Source organism: Notolepis coatsorum, assembly GCF_963971535.1.
Source record: "Notolepis coatsorum genome assembly, chromosome: 2".
Classification (NCBI taxonomy): domain Eukaryota; kingdom Metazoa; phylum Chordata; class Actinopteri; order Aulopiformes; family Paralepididae; genus Notolepis; species Notolepis coatsorum.
This window is the reverse complement of record NC_140166.1, coordinates 113,192,472-113,213,476: the sequence shown is the minus strand read 5'-3', so window position 1 is coordinate 113,213,476 and position 21,005 is coordinate 113,192,472. Positions and strand designations below refer to the sequence as shown.

Sequence of the window (21,005 nt, the reverse complement as noted above, 5' to 3'; positions counted from 1 at the left end):
ACGCAGGCAGGCAGGCAGGCAGGCAGGCAGGCAGGCAGGCAGGCAGGCGCGCGCACGCACGCACGCACGCACGCACGCACACACACACACACACACACACACACACACACACACACACACACACACACACACACACACACACACACACACACACACACACACACACACACACACACACACACACACACACACACACACACACACACACACACACACACACACACACACACAGCAGCTGAAGGAGAAGTCCAAGGCCAGTTGGTGGGGAGGTTGTCCATACATACATGTGTATGTGAGGATAGCTGAGGTTATGGAGGCTGAAGGCTGAAGGCTGTAAGATATTTAAATAATTTAATGTAAAAGTCAGTCAGTCATGCAGGACGTAGTGCCACACTGCAAAACGAATAAATAAAAAAGAAAAATCACCATATTACCAAGTATTTTAAAGTCATATTGAGTCTTAAAATCGTATTTTCAGAAAACAAGTAAAAAATAATCTGCCATTGACCATATTCACACGGCAGCCATTTTGCTTTAATGCCACGTGCACAAGGTGGTAATATGTACGGTAGTCAACAGCAAGAAGAGACAAATACTTAATTTTGTATCTCATTTGACTTGTGTCATGGAATACATATGATGGTTGTCAAATTAAAAGTGTACTTGCCAGCTAAGCTAACATTATGTTATAGCATCAAAAGCTATCGATAATGTTAGCTAATGTTAGCTTAACTTGTTTGTCAATTAACTTTCTTGACCTCCAACATTTTCATTTAAATTGACAAATGTCATATGTGTAATTCATGGCACAACTCAAACAGGTTCAATAAATTATTTGTCTCTCACTGTTGACTATTGTACATATTTCTTTCCAAAATAGGGTCCCATAGTGGAAGGGGAGGGACTTTGCCTCTCTATAGGCCTTTCCAGAAGAATTATGTTGCTATGGTAACAGCTTTTTACTCATCAGGTAATCATGAGTTTATAATTATCGCAGAGGATTTTGGTTCTTGAAGTGGCATTCCACATAATGTACCCGTCATCAAACTCAATCAATATGGTGGAATAGTGAATAAGTGATCACCGATCACCAATATCGGCTGCTCTGAGGACCCATAGTCACCACCACCTGTTCACGTTTGTTCTGAAAACCTTGTCTAGAAATTGTATTTCAAACAACTATGACAAAATAGAGGGAAATATTCCCCTTTATCAGTGAATCTCCTAAACTCAAAGAAACTATAACAGAAGGAAGGGTCATCACGTCAGGCTTTGCTTGGTGGGAGACTTTGGTGGCAGTTATATTGTGGCCTGTATTAAAAATATCCCATGATCCCATTCAACTCAATGTCGGTCGAACTGAGCGTTTCCACACCTTGACGTGATACACATTGACGTGATGACCCGTCCTTCTTTTATATTTTCCTTGCCTGACCTAGTCAGGACATAAGGAGGCTGTGAAACGAGGAACTGTGTTGAACGTATCTGAACGAACTTGATGTCTGCGACTTTTCTGCACTTCATATCCGTTACTGCACTATAATTGTATTTTTATGTAGCAGCCTCTATGTCCAAGACAAATGTCCCCCTTAGGGATAAATAAAGTAGTCTTGAATCTTAAATAGTGAATAAAAACAATGCTTGTGTTTGTGTCCAAGGTCCTTCTTATCTTATCCAGTAGTGATTTAGATTAGTACTGTGAGAAGAGCCTGAATAAGGAGTGTGGGACGGCTCCTCAGGCAGCAGATGGTGGAGAGTGACTGATCCTGGACGCCTACAGAGACATGTATGCAAAAAAAATTGGAGAATCTTCCCCCCAAAGTGAAATATCACATTAAGAATCCGGGAAGCGAAATAACCAGGGCCTGTGTGAATACCGCTGAAGAATATGAACATGGCTAAAGCTGGGATGAGGTACAACATAGATAATATGAACATGGCTAAAGCTGGGATGAGGTACAGCGTAGAGAAAAGTCTGAAGCGCAGAGCTTTCTACTGTAGGCAAACATCCGTCCGCTCTGGCCACACGGTCCGGAGGGACACGATCCGTTCGGGTCTGAGAAAACACGTCCGGGCCCTGCTGAGCAGTTCAGAAACCCAATTCAGCTCAGAGACGGTTCAGATCCTAAGTCCTAGTGCGGCGTACATATCCAAGTTGTCGGAAAGTCTAATCGTTTCATCGGCTGAGTCGAAAGGCATCTACCAAGAAAACGGCGCATGTTCTTCTGCACTCTTAAAAAAATCAGAAGTCGTCTTTAACGCATCTGTGAGTGGAGTTTCGGGGGGGGGGACAAATCCTGTGTTACTTTCTTTTTGAACACACAATGTGTTAAAATATCTTCATAGCAATGTATGGTGACAGGAGGCCAATCGGCATCCAGGAAGTCATTGGTCTGAGACCCAACACCAACTGGGTGCATTCCAGCTGATAGCAGGTAACTCAGGGCTGGCTGGTGTTCCAATCCATGGTGGCCACCATCTGTCACAGTGTCCCTTAAGCAAGGCACTGAACCCTGAACCAATCCAAGGATGCTACACGGGAGATGTAGATGTGTATCTAGGAGGGAGATGTAGATGTGTATCTAGGAGGGAGATGTAGATGTGTATCTAGGAGGGAGATGTGGAAAGACAACTTTCACTACTTTTGTGTAAACTGACCTTTAACCTTTACTTTCCACATGGTTTCAGGTCAGGTACACCATCTCACATATGAGATCAGAATTCTGAGAACCAAAGATTCTAACGATGACATCACAGCGGCTACCTGCCATCGAAAGCCACTCAGTAGTGAAATTCTGAGACAGAATTAGGAGAAAACATCCTGAAATGGTTCACGTGTTCCACTGAAAAGTAACACAAGGTGTGTCGTCCCTCGCTACACACACGTGGTAAAAAGAAAATGTCCCACGTGGCATCAAGTGTTCCTCTTACTGACCTGTCGGTTGGCACTGGTTTACACTTGTTTAGACTGGTTTACACTGGTTTAGGGCTAGTTTACAGTGGGTTTGTCCAGCAGGAGTAAAGGTCCGTCATCTCATCTGCCTTCCCAGTGCTTAGTCCATGCATAGACAGAGGACCAAGAGGCGCTGTGCAACACTGCTCCAATTACACATCCAGCTGAAAGAACTACAATAACCAATAGGCTGGATCTCACAGTGTACTGTACCTCCCCCTCCGCCGTGGGTGGGATTGTGGGACTTGTACTTGAGGGAAGGCAGTCTTCTCTGCTCCCGAGGCTGGATCTTAATGTGTACTTTCCACCTGCACAGTGGGATTGTGGGATATGCAGTATTTTTTGAGGAACACTCGTCTCCATTCTGTCATTGCGAAATTGGCTTCCACTTCCTGGTTTAGGGCGTTCAAGATGTCCTATTAGCCAACAGTTAGGACCACCCGCATGATAGAGTTTGTCGCTGATAGGCTGGTGGGTGATTGGTTGAGGTGGGAAGGGGTTTTGAGAGGGCAAGTATATGGGCTTTTTGTTGATGGTTCTGTGTGAGTGAGTGTGAGTGAGTGAGTGTGTGTGTGTGTGTGTATATGTACATGTATGTGCATGTTCAAGAGCATGTGTGTGTTTGTGTGCACACATGTATATGTTTCGTGCTTCTTATGTCTCGTCGTGTCCATGTGTCACTGTCCAGGGTAGGTAGGGTAGTGTGTGGGAGAGTGTGAGTGTGTGTGTGAGTGTGTGTGTGAGTGTGAGTGTGAGTGTGAGTGTGTATGTGCCAGGGGCAGCGTGGCATGCCGGCTGGACAGAAGGTCGGCGTCGGCGCTGGTCTGTGCGCTGCCAAACATGTCACCTTCAGAAAGAGAACAGAGACGTGAGGACATATTCCTGTACCTACAAAAACCTTGTTTATCAAATCAAATCAGACCACTTTTAATTTAATTTGATTTATATTTTTTTCCGTTCCTGGTAATGCACAGTTCCATAAAAGAACATTTAAAAGGAAAAAAAATAAAGCAGGAGCAGGGAGAAAAAATACCTTATTTTGCCCCTTACTCAAAACAATAACTACTTTTCCATGATACATGATAGTGCCGTTTTATTATTTGGCTTGTTATTCTGTCTGGTAACCAGATCTATCTACAGTCAAATCTGACGTCATAGAATCTACTGGCTGAAAGAAAGAGATTTTGAACACATTTCCATGGTGTTTCCAAAACACGTCTCATTTTCCATATCCTTTCCAGGTCTGGAAAACATAATTCTTAATCAAATTCTATGAATATTCTGGTTTTCCCATGAGCGTATGAACCCTGATCTACATTAAACCACAGAAACTGAATGAACCCTTGTGTGGTGTTTGCGTTTTTGCTACTCAACCTGGTGGACCCACAACGTTATTGGGATTTTAAAACAATAAAGCCTTAAAAAATACTTTTACCATTTACCTGCTAGATTACATGTATCAATAAAAGGGCTGTTCGTTCTTAGTTTAGTCAATAATCAAGACTTGAATGGAATAAATCAAGTTGACAGTGAAGGTACACAGTGAACCTTCCTGTTTAGTTTTTAGCATATCTACTTGTTTTCACATACAATGTCCACACTTATGTATGTAACCCTGTATGTAATATAAATGTGTAGGAGGTGCACAGTGATTAAAACATTAAACTAATTTACCAGATTGAGGAATAACTAGGGATGTCCTGATACTGATACCTGTATCTGTATTGGGTCCGATACTGTGCTCATCTACTCATAAAACGACTCCAATACTACTACTCAGTGCCATGTTTGTTCAGGTTGAATGTTAAAGATGTTATTATATTTACATTATATATATTAATTTAACTCAAAATGTCACACAGAAATAATAGAGTTATCCCAACCAGAGAGAAATCGGTTTAAGCCTTGACACGGCTATTAAACATTAATATTTTCCTATTGGACAGATCATCAAAGATTTACACCCCACCTCTCATACCAATTGAAGTGACCTTCCGATCAGGCCAGTCTCTTCTGATCGAGGTGGTTACATGAGACGTTCTTATTCTGATTGGGCCATTATTTAGTGGAATATTAGCATCCATGTAAACACAGCTTACGGTAAGATAAGATAAGATAAGATATTCCTTTATTGATCCCCTTGGGGAAATTTGGGCATCATAGCAGCATGGGGGAGGGGAGGTACAGGTATGGGCAGGGTAATAGCAGAAATACATAAATATAGGCAATGAAATTAGATCTGAATATAGAAATATGAGAAAAATAAACAATGTAAACAAGGGTGGAGATGAAGGTATGTCTGCCCTATCGGTTATATTATAGGTTGCAATAAATATAGGCAAGGACTAGATGTACCGTTGCTTTGGTCCAGGCCGGTCTGGTTGCCTGTGATGTGGTGCCAGAAGGCAGAGCGAGGCAGGATGGCTGTCGGCGTGCAGGGGTAGGAGCCTGCCTCTGAACTCTTAGACATCAGCTGGATCAGACAGACAGACATGTACACAGTAATGTCTCCGTCAGTCAGTGCAAAAGTGTCAGAACATTCTGTCAGTGAAAACCCCCCTCAGCACCCATGTACAGCGGGAGAATATCATGGAATTAAGATACTGACAGACAGACAGATAGACAGACAGAATAGAGAGACAGACAGACAGAGACAGATAGACAGACAGTTTAATATCTTACCCTACTGTTCTTTTCTATCTCCAATAGGACTTTCTTGTGCTGTTCAGCGATGGCCAGCGTGGCTGAGTGGACCCTCTGGTAGATCTGTTCTCCTTCTCTCGTCTGGAAGGTGTACAGGCCCTCTCCACTGTCACACATCCTGAACCAGACAAAGATCTCTTACTTAACGGAGTAATATCCTGAGCAGGGAAAGATCTCTTACTTAACGTAGTAATAGCCTGAGGAGGGAAATATCTCTTACTTAACGTAGTAATATCCTGAGCAGGGAAAGACTGCTGTTTGTGTTGATGCAGCGGCATGACATGGAATCGCTTGCAACTTGACCTACAATTGAGGTCCCTTGTCTCTCGTTGATGTTTTAGACTGTAGTTTGACCTTTGGCAGGTATTGGTACTGGTCTGATGCCTGACCCTTTTCACCCCAGTGTAGTCCTTTCTAAAGCAGGAAGCTGGAGCATGCTCAGTAGTTTAGGGCTATATCTCTGACCTGATAATAAGTACTTTACTCTGTAATAAATCACCTTTTCTACAAATACAAGAGAGACCCAGAGTGGAACTCAACCTTTAAGTGATGCCACATATCATGAGTCAGTGGTGTAATACAATAGTACACACATATGTGTACTAGACTGTGGTTGTACTAGGCAGCTGTCAGGTATGAATGTGTATAACGTGTGTGTTTCTATGCATAGGCGAGATAGGCGATCGCCTAGAGCGCCAATGGCTGGAGAGGGCGCAAAAAAATAAAAATATTCCATTTTTCTTTTAATTTCTTTACATTTTTACATTTCTTATTTTGGAGATCGAGGTCATACTGTGACACTGAAATGAAAAATATTTCGTCAACTAAAATATTTCATCAACTAAAATATCTATAATTTCCAGAATAGTAAACACGTACAGGCGTAGAGGCGGCTCTGTGTAGGAGTGTGTTTCAGGCTGTGTGACGTACAGGCGTAGAGGCAGCTCTGTGTAGGAGTGTGTTTCAGGCTGTGTGACGTACAGGTGTAGAGACAGCTCTGTGTAGGAGTGTGTTTCAGGCTGTGTGACGTACAGGCAGCTCTGTGTAGGAGTGTGTTTCAGGCTGTGTGTTTCAGGCTGTGTGACGTACAGGCGTAGAGGCAGCTCTGTGTAGGAGTGTGTTTCAGGCTGTGTGACGTACAGGCGTAGAGGCAGCTCTGTGTAGGAGTGTGTTTCAGGCTGTGTGACGTACAGGCGTAGAGGCGGCTCTGTGTAGGAGTGTGTTTCAGGCTGTGTGACGTACAGGCGTAGAGGCAGCTCTGTGTAGGAGTGTGTTTCAGGCTGTGTGACGTACAGGCGTAGAGGCGGCTCTGTGTAGGAGTGTGTTTCAGGCTGTGTGACGTACAGGCGTAGAGGCAGCTCTGTGTAGGAGTGTGTTTCAGGCTGTGTGACATACAGGCGTAGAGGCAGCTCTGTGTAGGAGTGTGTTTCAGGCTGTGTGACATACAGGCGTAGAGGCAGCTCTGTGTAGGAGTGTGTTTCAGGCTGTGTGACGTACAGGCAGCTCTGTGTAGGAGTGTGTTTCAGGCTGTGTGACGTACAGGCGTAGAGGCAGCTCTGTGTAGGAGTGTGTTTCAGGCTGTGTGACGTACAGGCGTAGAGGCAGCTCTGTGTAGGAGTGTGTTTCAGGCTGTGTGACATACAGGCGTAGAGGCAGCTCTGTGTAGGAGTGTGTTTCAGGCTGTGTGACATACAGGCGTAGAGGCAGCTCTGTGTAGGAGTGTGTTTCAGGCTGTGTGACGTACAGGCGTAGAGGCAGCTCTGTGTAGGAGTGTGTTTCAGGCTGGGTGACATACAGGCGTAGAGGCAGCTCTGTGTAGGAGTGTGTTTCAGGCTGTGTGACATACAGGCAGCTCTGTGTAGGAGTGTGTTTCAAGCTGTGTGTTTCAGGCTGTGTGTTTCAGGCCGCGTGACGTACAGTGTTAAATATGATAAGCCGATAGAGGCTTTTTAATCCCATTGCCTCGAAATCCTTTTTGCTCTGTGACCTTCATGTTATCCACGGAGAGAACAACACTCTACCAATGTCACTCTGGAAGATACGTAACATTTCAGGCCTTCCTATTTACTATTGTATTTTCAATGTATTACTTTTATGCACTGACTGAAGGTTGTGATTCCAACTAAAGGGACAAATAATTAAGGAACACTCTGGCTCTTGTCTTGTTTTACTGTCTTAGTCTGTATTATAGTGTCCTTTAAAAAAAGAAATTGTACCTTGTGCAGTACAAACAAGGTACCCTAACTTGCATAATTATATACGTCATACGTTGTAGTTTGTGCAGGTTCTGGTGGTCAGACATTCCTAGTAGTTCTGGAGTTCTGCAGCCGTTAGTTCTCCAGCCGCTGGCAGCGGTTCCTGCCCCACGTGGAGCATGATGTGCTGATGGACCGGCCGGTTAGTGGAGTGTCGGGGGGTATGAGTCTGTGACAGAACGTGCAGAGATAAGGAGCCTGCACTATGGAGCTTCTTCATCACAAAAACATTGCTTCTTTCGAGGCTAGTATCATATATCAGGCTGGTACAAGGCTAGTATCATATATCAGGCTGGTACAAGGCTAGTATCAGATATCAGGCTGGTACAAGGCTAGTATCAGATATCAGGCTGGTATCAGATATGAAGCGTCTAGATCAGCTACAGAAGCACCGGATTTGCTTCTGCTCAAGCCACTGCCAGATACCTCTGTAAGGAGATGAATGTGGAGGCTGTGCTGAAGCAGAAGAGGCTGAGAAAAACAAAACAGCAATTCTCCTACGCGTATGCAGCACTAAGTAACTCCCTCACCTGCAATGGCCAGTCAGACCTGGATGGAAAATGAACTTGCATTGGAAATGCAAAATGTCCCAGATTTTCCCAAGGCCAACATAACCACCCTGGAACTGTTATCCTTTCTACAGGAGAAGACACTGAAAGAAATGTACCCAAATATGTGGGTGGCCCTCAGAATTGCTGTCACTTCTCCAGTGACTGTAGCTTCTGCAGAGAGGAGCTTCTCAAAATTGAAGCTCATTAAAACATACTTGAGGTCTACAATGTCACAGGACCGTCTCAATGGCCTGGCTATGATGAGTATTAACAGAGATGTGTCTAGCAAGCTTTCATACAGTATGATGACATTATTGATGATTTTGCAGCAAGGAAGTCAAGGCGTGTCCGATTTTAAGGCTGCTCAAAGTAGGGTCCCATTTCATTGTTGAAACAGAAGTGAATGTTCCCAAGCCAATCTGTTAAGGAAGTGGTGAATGATCACAAATGTTGTCTGTCTGGTTGAATATGGCTCAAAATAGACATAATAGATGCCTGTTAACACTTTGAATGCCAGCCACACTCTTTGTCGTTAGTTCATGCCGACCTTTGAGTGCCCGCCAACGCTATATAGCGTTTGTTTGTCGTATTTTTTTTATTGGCGATTTGAATTCATATTTCATCAATCGAGCCTCACGCTAGTGTTGCAGACTCTCTCTGAGCTCAATTGGGAAAATACCGCCCCCTATCGTCTCTCCCTGTGTAACTGCACCCCATTACTTTAGACTGACGAAGGGGGGGGGGGCAGTTTCCTCATTTTACTTTTCCGTCAAGCCAACTGAAGAGAACAAGTGATCGCGGGCCATCAGAACAGCGTGGATTATGTATTTACAGTACCCAGCACTGTAATCAATAAGCGTGATCGATATTTGGAATGGCGATCAGGAATTGGAATAATCTTTTTGGATAACATCTGATCTAAGGTAAGGAATTTATTTTACCAGTCTTGGGGAAATTGGATCTGTTTTGACCTATATATCAGCGTGTCCCATATGTGTGTGTGTGTGTGTGTGGCTGTGCGAGCGATCAGGAAATGAGATAATCGATATTTCAGCCCGCTTCTATAGCGTGCATAAGTACACATATACTATCGATAATCTAGCGTTTATTTGAAAACGATTCATAAATAGGCCGAAAAATGACAACGTTTTTGTGTATCCAGAATATTCCAGTAAATGCCGTTTATCACAGAATCATTATATTTTCCTTGAAAACGAGGGCTTTTCAAAATGCTATAAAACGGAAATGAAGCGATTAAAAAAAAATCCGTTTCGACAATGTTGACTGCAAACAAGTCATTGATAAGCGATGGGCAGATTAGACACATAGCCATAATTTAAGACAGAGATTATGCGTTCACAACACTATCATTGAAGTGGGTGCTGGCATTTAACCATGCTTTACCATGTTAATGGCCGGCACTGAAAGTGTTGAGATGTAAAACTGCACTATTTATGGGAGTGTAAAAAAAATGGGGGTGTCTGGCCTAGGGCACCAAAATGGTCACAAACGGCCCTGTGTGTGTGTGTGGCAGGGCATTGCTGAGAAAGAGCATATATGCCCAGCAAACTTTCCCTAGGTAAACTACTGTTTGAAAAAAATATCTTGACTTATAATAGAAATACCCTGACAATTGGAGGTGTACAAAATTACATTTTCCCTTTTTTTGGACATGGACAAACCAACACCAAAAATCGAAATCACCAAAGAAAGGAGTCAAGGACACAATACCTGTAACTGAGGGGTACAATTCCCTGACTGTATTGTTAGATATGATATTTAATACCACTACCTCATGTACTTTAACTTCTGGCCATCCAGTACAAGATATAAGTATGATGAACACTTTCCCACCTGATGAAACGAATCCACACAAATGTACCAAATCGAAGGTTTAATACAGCAAAAGGTGTATACAACGATCACTTAATTACATTTATGATTTGAAATATGAAATATGCACTTTTATGGCAAATGAGTATTCGTAGGTAAATCAACATTGAATGTCCAATCTCTGGTTACGCAGGGAGTAAGTATACAACCTGGAATATTTAGGAAACGATAGCGATGGTACTTAGATGATTATAGCTGGATACACTAAGGGGGGGGGGGGTCCCGCTGGTTGTAAGACAGTAGGAGGGGGGGGTTAGAGAAGCCGCTGGCGGTATCCCATCTGGCCGACGGTGTCTTGGGAGAATCCAAAGTCTTGGACACGGTACCCACAGAACCTCGGACCGCAGACGAATACAGCTGGACCCTCTGTGGATGGTAGCTGCCGGTCCACAACGGAGAGACGTGAGGCGACCTCGCTGGGGTAGAGCGCCGTCTCACCTGGAGTCCTCTCCGGGGGGTAGTTCCAACACTCCGCAGTGTTGGCCTTTATCCATGGAATAATCAAAGCACCCAAAGCATAATCCAAGCCGTGGAAGGCTCGCCGTCGTCCGGGTAGAGTAATCCAATATACAGGTCCAGTCGCTCTTGGCCCGGAGCTCCTCGGATGCAAGCACCACTAGGGGTCTGCCCAGCCTGGTTAAGCGTCCAGATAACGTCAGGAACGATGGGGGTACTGATAACTTTAGAACTCTAACCGAACGATGCACCATACATAAATAGACTATTATTAGCTTAATAGAATACGTCCAACTCGACGGTATAGTGCCAAACTATGACTATTCAACTATTAATCTACACGATATCTCAATGCCTATTCTGGGCCAAGTAGGCCTTACTACACCACACGTGCGTCGTGGGGAGGCTTTGCGTCTGTCACTCTGTTGGAGGGTAAAGAACTGGACTAAAAGAAAGTTCTACTTTACTTGCGCCATATATATATGCGCTATGAACAAATAGTACCATTCGTATTTCGCCCGACATATTCCTGCGCGGAACCGGGGCTTGCCACGACATGTTAGGCGGCACGATTGAACGTGGACCTAGGGGTATGGCAACCTGGCGCCAGGTTCTCGTCCAATGGTAGAATGAAACTATTATGGGCTGTTTAGTAGACTAAAGGGATATTCAGTGCATATTGTACAATGAATATACAGGGGATATCAAACGATATACAAATACAATTAAATATATATATATAAATAAATATACATATTCGGTTTAATCTGATCCTTCACAACAGCCGCCCCCTAATTAGTCCCACCTAATTAGCTAAGCAGAGACAGATTAACCGCACTGTCTACCACTCAAGGTCCGCTGTAAGGGTCAGTCAACTCACAAAGTCATGGGGTCATGGTCATCATCGATAGTGTCTGGGAGTCGGGGCAGTTCTATGAGCCTCGCCACGGGACGTGTGTAGGTGCGCCCTTGGACGAGTACTTCAGCTGCTCGGACCTTGCCATCGGCACCGGTGATCACTTTGCTTACGCGGCCAGCCGGCCACATAGCTCTGGGTAGTGACTGGTCAATAATCATGACGACTGTTCCTTCTGTCAAATTGTCTCTCTCTTTTACCCACTTCTGGCGGGTCTGTAGAGACGGTAGGTAGTGAAGTAGGAAGCTGCTCCAAAACTTGTCAGCTAGTACTTGGCTGTACCTCCACATTCTTCGGCCGTTCGCTTCTTCAGGCCTGTACATTGTCTGGGGTAGCGCGGGGTCCAGCCGCCCCATTAGGAGTGTGTTGGGGGTGACTGGGTCGACATCTGCTACATCACTGGAGACGTAACCGAGGGGCTTTGAGTTCAATACTCCCTCGATCTCCGTGAGGACTGTCATTAGGACTTCCTCCGCCACAGTCTGGGCCCCAAGTACTGCGTACAGGGCTGTCTTTATAGAACGTACTTCTCGTTCCCAGGTTCCACCGAAGTGGGGTGCGTTCGGGGGATTAAACTGGAAGTCAATCTGGGATGGAGCGAGGTGGGTCTTAAGTTCTGGGCCCATAGCTTGGAAGCTCTCTCTCAGCTCTCTTTCTCCGCCTTTGAAGTTGGTCCCGTGATCAGACAACAATGTAGACGGTTTTCCTTTCCGTGATGTGAATCTCCGGAAGGCCATAAGGAATGAGTCTGTGCTCATGGTCGGAAGGAGCTCGATATGTATCGCTCTGGTGGTCATGCATTTGAATACAATACCCCACCGCTTCTCGGTGCCTCTTCCTCTCTTTATATACAACGGGCCAAAGCAGTCCATACCTGTGGAGTGGAATGGCTTGTCGCCGATTCGGAGGCGACAGGGGGGTAAGTCAGCCATCCGTGGTATGCTGGGCTGCGCGCGCCACTTGCGGCAGTCTAGACAGGTTCGCTGGAAGCGCCGTACTGCTTCTCTCCCTTGCAATATCCAATAACGACGTCTGATCTCCGCGAAGACTCTCTCTGCTCCTGCGTGGTGTACATCCTCGTCGTATTTCTTTATGATCAGCTCTGTGACCTTGTGTCGGCTGTTCAAGACGATCGGGTACTTAATGTCATCTGGTAGATCGGGGGCTCTCCGCAGGCGACCACCCACTCTGATGAGATTATGGGCGTCACTCTCTGGTGCCAGGTGAATCAGTCTGCTGTCTGATGGGACGGGGTTTCCTCCCTGTAGACAGTCTAGCTCATCGGGGAACGAGTCTCTCTGGGCTCGTTGTAGTAGAAGAAGTTCTGCTTCTTCGTAGTCAGCTGCTGACATGTCAGTGGTGGACTGAATCTCTGGGTGGTGCCGCAGGAATGTTCTTTGCTGCGCACTCTCTAGGGTAATGCAGTCATCTATGTTGGGGTCTGTGGAGGCGACAGTGCTCAGTCCACAGAACATAGGTTTCTTGTTCTCAGCCTCCTCGTTACTTGCTTCCCGCGGGGTGGGCGTAGGCCAATCTCCTTCCGGGAGCTTGAGGAATGCTGGTCCGTCACTGTAGATGTTGCGACGGGTTAGGTCATCCAGAGACATTCCCCGGGTGATGACGTCAGCTGGGTTGTGTTTGGTGTCCACATACCGCCAGCTTGCTTCTTCTGTTAACTCTTGAATCTCGGTGACTCTGACTCCCACGAAGACTTTGTATCTGCATGAATCAGACTTGATCCATGTGAGTACTGTCGTGGAATCTGACCACAAGATTGTTCTATGCACCGGAATGGTGAGTTCACGTTGGATTAACGTGGCTAGATGCGCTCCTGCGAGGGCTGCGCAGAGCTCTAGACGTGGGATAGATTGTTGCTTACGTGGGGCTATTCTTGAGCGGGCCAGGATGAAAGCAGTGTGTATCTTTCCTCCCCTCTCTTGGGCACGCAGGTAGGCCACCGATCCGTAGGCTACTTCGGAGGCGTCGCTGAAGACGTGTAGATCAATCTCGCATGTCTCTGGCCTCACTGTGGATGGGAAGTAGCTCCGGCGTATATTGACACCTGGGAGTGAGCGGAGTTCCGTCTCCCACTCTCTCCATGTTGAGGCAAGGTGTGCGGGTATTGGGTCGTCCCAGCCCTGGTCCTTGTCCCATAGTGCTCGTACAATCATCTTTGCCCTGGTGGTGTAAGGTAGAATACATCCCAACGGGTCATATTGTCTGGCGAGTGTTCTGTACACACTCCGTCTGGTGGTCGGTATCGCCGCCGACCTTCCCTGCTCTGGAGCCAAGGGTTTGTGTCTATAGTGGAGCGAGTCTGTTTTGAAGCGCCAGACTAGTCCTAGTGTCATTTCTTGGGCTTCTCCTGGGATTGTCGCCATCCAGGTCTCGCTGCTGGCAGCCTTGTCCGCGGAGGAGAGGCTGCGCAATACGTGCGGGTCACTGCTCGCCCACTGCCTGAGATCAAAGCCGCCTTTGATCAGGGAGGCGCGTAACTTGATTAGGAGAGCCTCGGCTTCTTCTTGAGTCGAAACGCTTTGTAAACAGTTGTCCACGTAGAAACTGTTCTTCACACTGTGTTGGACCTCTTCATCTGCTGCTGGGTCCTCTGTGACGTGTTTCTGTAGTGCAAATGTAGCACAGCACGGGCTGCATGTGGTTCCGAAGGGGAGTACTTCCCACTGGTAGATGGATGGGTTCTCATCTCCGATCTTCTCTCTCCATAGGAACCGTAGCAGAGGCTTGTCCTCCTCTACTAGTCTCACCTGCAAGAACATCCCTTTGATATCCCCGCTGATAGCCACCTTGTCCTGGCGGAAGCGCAGTAACACGCCTAGTAGGGAGGGGCCGAGTGTGGGGCCGGGCAAGAGCTCTTTATTCAGATTTTGGGATCTGATCTGGTAGCTGCAGTTAAACACAATGCGATCCTTGCCGTTGTGATGGACCTTGTGATGCGGCACGTACCATGATTCGGTCGTCTGATCGGCCTCTTTAATGTCAATCTTTGTTACGTGTCCCGCTGTGATTAGCTTCTCAATCTCAGCGCGGTACACACTCTCTTGAGCGGGGTCTTTGGCTAGGCGCCGCTCCGTGTTCAGTAGATAGCTCTCCGTGGCGTCTTTCTTTGCGTGAAAGGTGGGCATTCCCTCTCGCCTCAGGAGTGGAGTTGCGTATCTCATCACTCCGCCGACTGTGACTCTCTTTGTCCCCTGCTCGAGTAGGTTGATGGCGTAAATGTCTTCTTTAGAGCGAATATCTTTCTTTTCGTTCTTAAAGGGCATTGTCTCTAGGGTCCATAGCCTCTCGACATGCTGCAGGAGAGTGGTGTCTTCTTCTGTCGTTCTGGAGTGGAAGCAGCTAGTGGCTGCTGTTCGGTTGAGAGATTTAGCGAGGGGGCCTTGTAGGGTCCACCCTAGGCGGGTCTCGACTGCTGCAGGACAGCCTCGGGGGCCTGTATGGACCCGGTCAATCGGGACTATGAGTTCTGCATGGTCGGAGCCTATCAGCAGGGTCGGGGTAGCGCCGTCTATGAGCGGGATAGGTAATTGGCGCAGGTGCACATATTTATCCATCAACTTGGTGACAGGGTAGGTGTACTGCGATAGTCCTATTTCTTGGCTGGTGAAAGCATTTGTGATCTTGTACCGTCGCTCTGGCTGCCCGTTGGCTGCGATGGTGAAGGAGACATTCTCGCCCTTTATCGTCTTTAAATCTCTTCTTATTGTCCGAATCGTCATTTCGTTCTTGCTCCCCCGCAGTCCCAACTGGGTCGCAGCGGAGGCGAGCAGAAGGGTCTTCTCTGACCCGTCATCAAGGATGGCGTAAGTGTCCATGACTTTATCTTGGTAGCTCAATGTCACACGGACTACCTTTAAGAGCACTTGGGCTCCGCTGCTGCTGGCGGGGTCAATGTACATGACACTTGCCTTGGTGCCGCTCCGTGGTGCAGGTATAGGCCGTCTTCCGTTACTTTCGTGTAGTATATCTAGATGGGCTCCATCGCACCGGCTGCACCTTTTCTTTAGGCGGCATTCGGCTGCCATGTGGGGCCGCGCACATCGATAACAGCGCCGGTTGGACTTTATCCATTGACTCACTTCTTCTGCATTCATCTTTGTGAATAGGTCACATTGTGACAGCCAGTGTTCTTTCTCACAGTAGGGACACGCTATCTTCCACTTCTCTTTTCTCGAGGGGGTGCTGTGACTCTTACTGCTCGGTACTGACTCTGATTGGTGCATGACAGTCACCGATCTTCTTCCATCATTTATTCTCCTGGGTCCCTCTCTGGAGCTTGGCGTGCTCCGCCCGAAGGTATCCAGTCGTAAGCTGCTGACTTCTCTCGCCAGGAAGTCGGCTAGATCAAGGAGGGATGGCTCGGGGCCGTTGGGATCCTGGTAATCCCTCTGCCGCCTAAAGCGCTCCTGTCTTGCGGGTGGCAGCTTCTCCAAAATCCTCTCGACGTTAGAGTTGGCGTATAGCTCATGCATGCCCTTCTCCCGTTGCGCTCCCAGCATCCCTACCAGGGACTGCACTTTGATTGACAGGTCGTCTAGTGAGCGATTGTCTGTGGCTGGGGGTAGGCGATCAATATGCCTTATCTCTTGGATTACGTAATCCCATATACATCCATATCTCTGATCCAGCACTGCAAGGGCCGCTGTGTATGGGGTCGAAGAGGTAGCATAGGCTAGCGCTATATTGTGCGCTCGCGGTACTTTCAGGTGCTTCAGTAATATTGCATACTTGTGGCGTTCATCAGCGACATCCACCATCATTATCTCTAAGCACATCCGGAGCTCCGTGTACTGTGCTCGACTCTCATAGGCGAAGTCTGGGAATGACGGCGTGGCATTGTATGACGCCGTGGATGGCTGATACATCGGCGAGCGTTGGGGGAGAGACCTCCTGGGCGAGTCCCCTCTTGCGCCTCGCTGTGGGCTGGTACTGGCAGGGTACCATGGCCCGCTGGTCCAGGTGCTATTCCTCGGGGCTGGTCGTGCGTCGTGCTCACCCGTGAATAGAGTCGGGGGTCTGTAGCGCAGCGCCGCGGGGGTATAGCCTGGACTGTATGGGACCTCCTGGTCCGGTGGAGTACTGTGCTGTCGTCGGGCTTGGTTCTCCTCCTCTCCCTCTTCTTCCTCTATCAGATCTTCCAGATCCTGTAATCGTTTATTTAGCTTCTCCGCAGTGTATGCCGCTCCTTCCTTGTAGCTGGGTCTCGCCTGGACCGGTCTGTGAAGGGGGTTTGCGGGGGGTATAGACTCGGTCTGTTGGTCAAGTTCAGGGTCGCTTGCTCGTTGGGGTGACGCTGCCCTTGACTGTTGTCTCGACGAGTTCCTTGAACCCCTGGCGGAGGGAGAGGGTGTTGTCCTTTTGATCAGCTGCTCTATTAGTTGCGCTTGTAGTCTGTCGCGCTCTGCGTCTCTTTGGGCACCGGCAGCGGCACGCTGGGTGTCTGCTCGGTCTCTTGCCATATTCTCTTCCGTCTGAAGGCGCCTCATTTCCAGGCGTATGTGCTCTTCTTCGCTCCGTTGCTGTATCTGAAGTTGATCGCGTTCACCCTGGAGCCGATCGCGTTCGGTAGAGGCTGTCAGGCTGACGAGGAACGCCTGTTGTAGTATCCTCTCCGCTTCGCTGGGGGAAGGCGGTTGTGGAGGTGAGCCGCTCCTGCGTGAGCCGCTCCTGGGGGTACTCGTTGGGGAGTCCTGGAGCTCTAGTTCCTCGGCGCTCTCCTCCTCTTCTTCCGTGCAGAGTTCTCTCTCTGTAGGGTTGTCTTCCTCCCGGGGCTGGTTGGGGACTACTTCTTGGGTAGTGGCGGGGGGTAAAGGCATGTCAATTCCCTCCTGGTCCCCACCGTGAGCTTAGTCGGTTACATTAGGACCTACTAGGGCCTCTGTGGTCGGGGAAACCTGGTCGTTAAGGTCAGACATAATTTTACTTTCTACTTCTACCGCGTTTACCGTTTGTCGAAGGCTAGGTAGTTGACTGACAGTGTAAGCCTCTAAGTACTGAGGTGTCTGTCGTCTGCGCCGCGGGCGTTCTAGGTTAGGAGGATCGTTTCGTGGAGTGTTCATCATAGGCCATTTCGATATTAATAACACTATATTAATATTACACTAGTTACCCTCCGGCTCGAAGGACCAATTGTAACTGAGGGGTACAATTCCCTGACTGTATTGTTAGATATGATATTTAATACCACTACCTCATGTACTTTAACTTCTGGCCATCCAGTACAAGATATAAGTATGATGAACACTTTCCCACCTGATGAAACGAATCCACACAAATGTACCAAATCGAAGGTTTAATACAGCAAAAGGTGTATACAACGATCACTTAATTACATTTATGATTTGAAATATGAAATATGCACTTTTATGGCAAATGAGTATTCGTAGGTAAATCAACATTGAATGTCCAATCTCTGGTTACGCAGGGAGTAAGTATACAACCTGGAATATTTAGGAAACGATAGCGATGGTACTTAGATGATTATAGCTGGATACACTAAGGGGGGGGGGGGGGTCCCGCTGGTGTAAGACAGTAGGAGGGGGGGGTTAGAGAAGCCGCTGGCGGTATCCCATCTGGCCGACGGTGTCTTGGGAGAATCCAAAGTCTTGGACACGGTGCCCACAGAACCTCGGACCGCAGACGAATACAGCTGGACCCTCTGTGGACGGTAGCTGCCGGTCCACAACGGAGAGACGTGAGGCGACCTCGCTGGGGTAGAGCGCCGTCTCACCTGGAGTCCTCTCCGGGGGGTAGTTCCAACACTCCGCAGTGTTGGCCTTTATCCATGGAATAATCAAAGCACCCAAAGCATAATCCAAGCCGTGGAAGGCTCGCCATCGTCCGGGTAGAGTAATCCAATATACAGGTCCAGTCGCTCTTGGCCCGGAGCTCCTCGGATGCAAGCACCACTAGGGTCTGCCCAGCCTGGTTAAGCGTCCAGATAACGTCAGGAACGATGGGGGTACTGATAACTTTAGAACTCTAACCGAACGATGCACCATACATAAATAGACTATTATTAGCTTAATAGAATACGTCCAACTCGACGGTATAGTGCCAAACTATGACTATTCAACTATTAATCTACACGATATCTCAATGCCTATTCTGGGCCAAGTAGGCCTTACTACACCACACGTGCGTCGTGGGGAGGCTTTGCGTCTGTCACTCTGTTGGAGGGTAAAGAACTGGACTAAAAGAAAGTTCTACTTTACTTGCGCCATATATATATGCGCTATGAACAAATAGTACCATTCGTATTTCGCCCGACATATTCCTGCGCGGAACCGGGGCTTGCCACGACATGTTAGGCGGCACGAGTGGACCTAGGGGTATGGCAACCTGGCGCCAGGTTCTCGTCCAATGGTAGAATGAAACTATTATGGGCTGTTTAGTAGACTAAAGGGATATTCAGTGCATATTGTACAATGAATATACAGGGGATATCAAACGATATACAAATACAATTAAATATATATATATAAATAAATATACATATTCGGTTTAATCTGATCCTTCACAACAATACCAAACCCAGAAACATCCACCCCCCCCCCCAAAAAGCAAATGTCAATACCGATTCATCCCATGAAACATGGTGCAGTACACCACATCCTCTGCTAGGTGGCACTACGTATCCTAAGGCCCTCTATGTGGCTCTAGGACGGTTCTACAGTATGTGATGTGGCCTCAAATAACTGTCTGTCCCTTTATCTCTAACTCCCTCTCATCCTCTGCTCTCTCTCTCACTCTCTCTCTCTCTCTCTCTCTCTCTCTCTCTCTCTCCTCTCTCTCTCTCTCTCTCTCTCCTCTCTCTCTCTCTCTCTCTCTCTCTCTCTCTTTAATCTGATTAATCGCATGATTGTCCATAGTTAATCGTGATTCATCGGAAATTGATCGCATATTTTGTATCTGTTGTAAATCTACCAGATTTAAATTAAACAGATCGTTTTCAGGTTTTAATACTCTTATCAACATGCGAGTCAACAAATGCTTGCTTTAACACAAAAGGATGACCCTCATGCATTGCAAATTTGCATCAAGTTCAAAACAGAGTGATGCACAAAATAACTTAAAAGAAAATAATAATTTAAAACAATGAATAAAGTGTGCATGAAATAATAGGGGAAAGAAAACGTTAGGAACTTGTTACATTCACCCACACAAGGGCTGAGGACTCACCCCCCCCCCCCCTCTCTCTCTCTCTCTCTCTCTCTCTCTCTCTCTCTCTCTTCTCTCTCTCTCTCTCTCTCACACACACACAAACACTCTCCCCCAGCTCTCTTTCTCACCTTGCCCCTACCTCATCTCTCTCACCCCCCCTCTCTCTCTCTCACCACACCCACAGAGTCGTAGAGCCTTATCGTCATGCTGACCCAGTCGTATGTCCTCAGGTTTATCTGAGTGTATTGAGATAAGCAGGTCTGGCCCTGCATCGATTCAACTGTAATCTATTCAATCAATCTCTGCATGGGGCGATGCCAACACAACGTCCCTGTGTGTGTGTGTGTGTGTTGTGTATGTGCGTATGCGTGCGCGTGTGTGTGTGCAGTAAATATGGATCTGGAGCCACCTACAGGTCTCCCATCTCTCCCTTTGTCGCTCTCCATCCCTCCCTCCCTCTTTCCCTCTCCTTCCCCCTTTCATATGCCTCTCTCTCCTTGATATCTCTTTCCTCTCCTCTCCATTCACCTTCTCTCTCCCTCTTTGCCTCCTTCTCTCTCTCGCTTTCTCTCCCCTCTATTCTTCCTCCTTCCCTCAATCTCTCTCTCTTTTTCCATCCTTCTGTCTTTCCCTCCATCTCTCTCTCTTTTTCCATCATTCTGTCTTTCCCTCCATCTCTCTCTCGTTTTCCATCCTTCTGTCTTTCCCTCCATCTCTCTCTCTCTCTTTCCACCCTTCTGTCTTTCCCTCCATCTCTCTCGCTCTTTCCATCCTTCTGTCTTTCCCCATCTCTCTCTCTCTCTTTTTCCATCCTTCTGTCTTTCCCTCCATCTCTCTCTCTCTTTTTCCATCCTTCTGTCTTTCCCTCCATCTATCTCACTCTTTTTCCATCCTTCTGTCTTTCCCTCCATCTCTCTCTCTTTTTCCATCCTTCTGTCTTTCCCTCCATCTCTCTCTCTCTTTCCATCCTTCTGTCTTTCCCTCCATCTCTCTCTCACCTTTTCCCTCCTTCTGTCTTTCCCTCCATCTCTCTCTCTTTTTCCATCCTTCTGTCTTTCCCTCCATCTCTCCTCTTTTTCCCTCCTTCTGTCTTTCCC

At 47.2% G+C, this 21,005-nt stretch overlaps 1 protein-coding gene across 1 annotated transcript in view; it reads right to left on the bottom strand.

Annotated features, from left to right (window-relative positions):
• Positions 1-237: 237 nt before the first annotated feature.
• dok4 (docking protein 4) overlaps positions 238-21,005 on the bottom strand; it is a 117,915-nt gene continuing 97,147 nt past the window's right edge. The window contains exons 5-8 of the mRNA XM_084308276.1: positions 5,877-5,892; positions 5,636-5,774; positions 5,309-5,426; positions 238-3,800 (exon numbers count right to left, since the gene is read on the bottom strand). Coding sequence (XP_084164402.1) covers positions 3,631-3,800; positions 5,309-5,426; positions 5,636-5,774; positions 5,877-5,892 — 443 coding nt within the window. The 3' untranslated portion in view covers positions 238-3,630. The remainder of the gene's footprint in view (positions 3,801-5,308; positions 5,427-5,635; positions 5,775-5,876; positions 5,893-21,005) is intronic.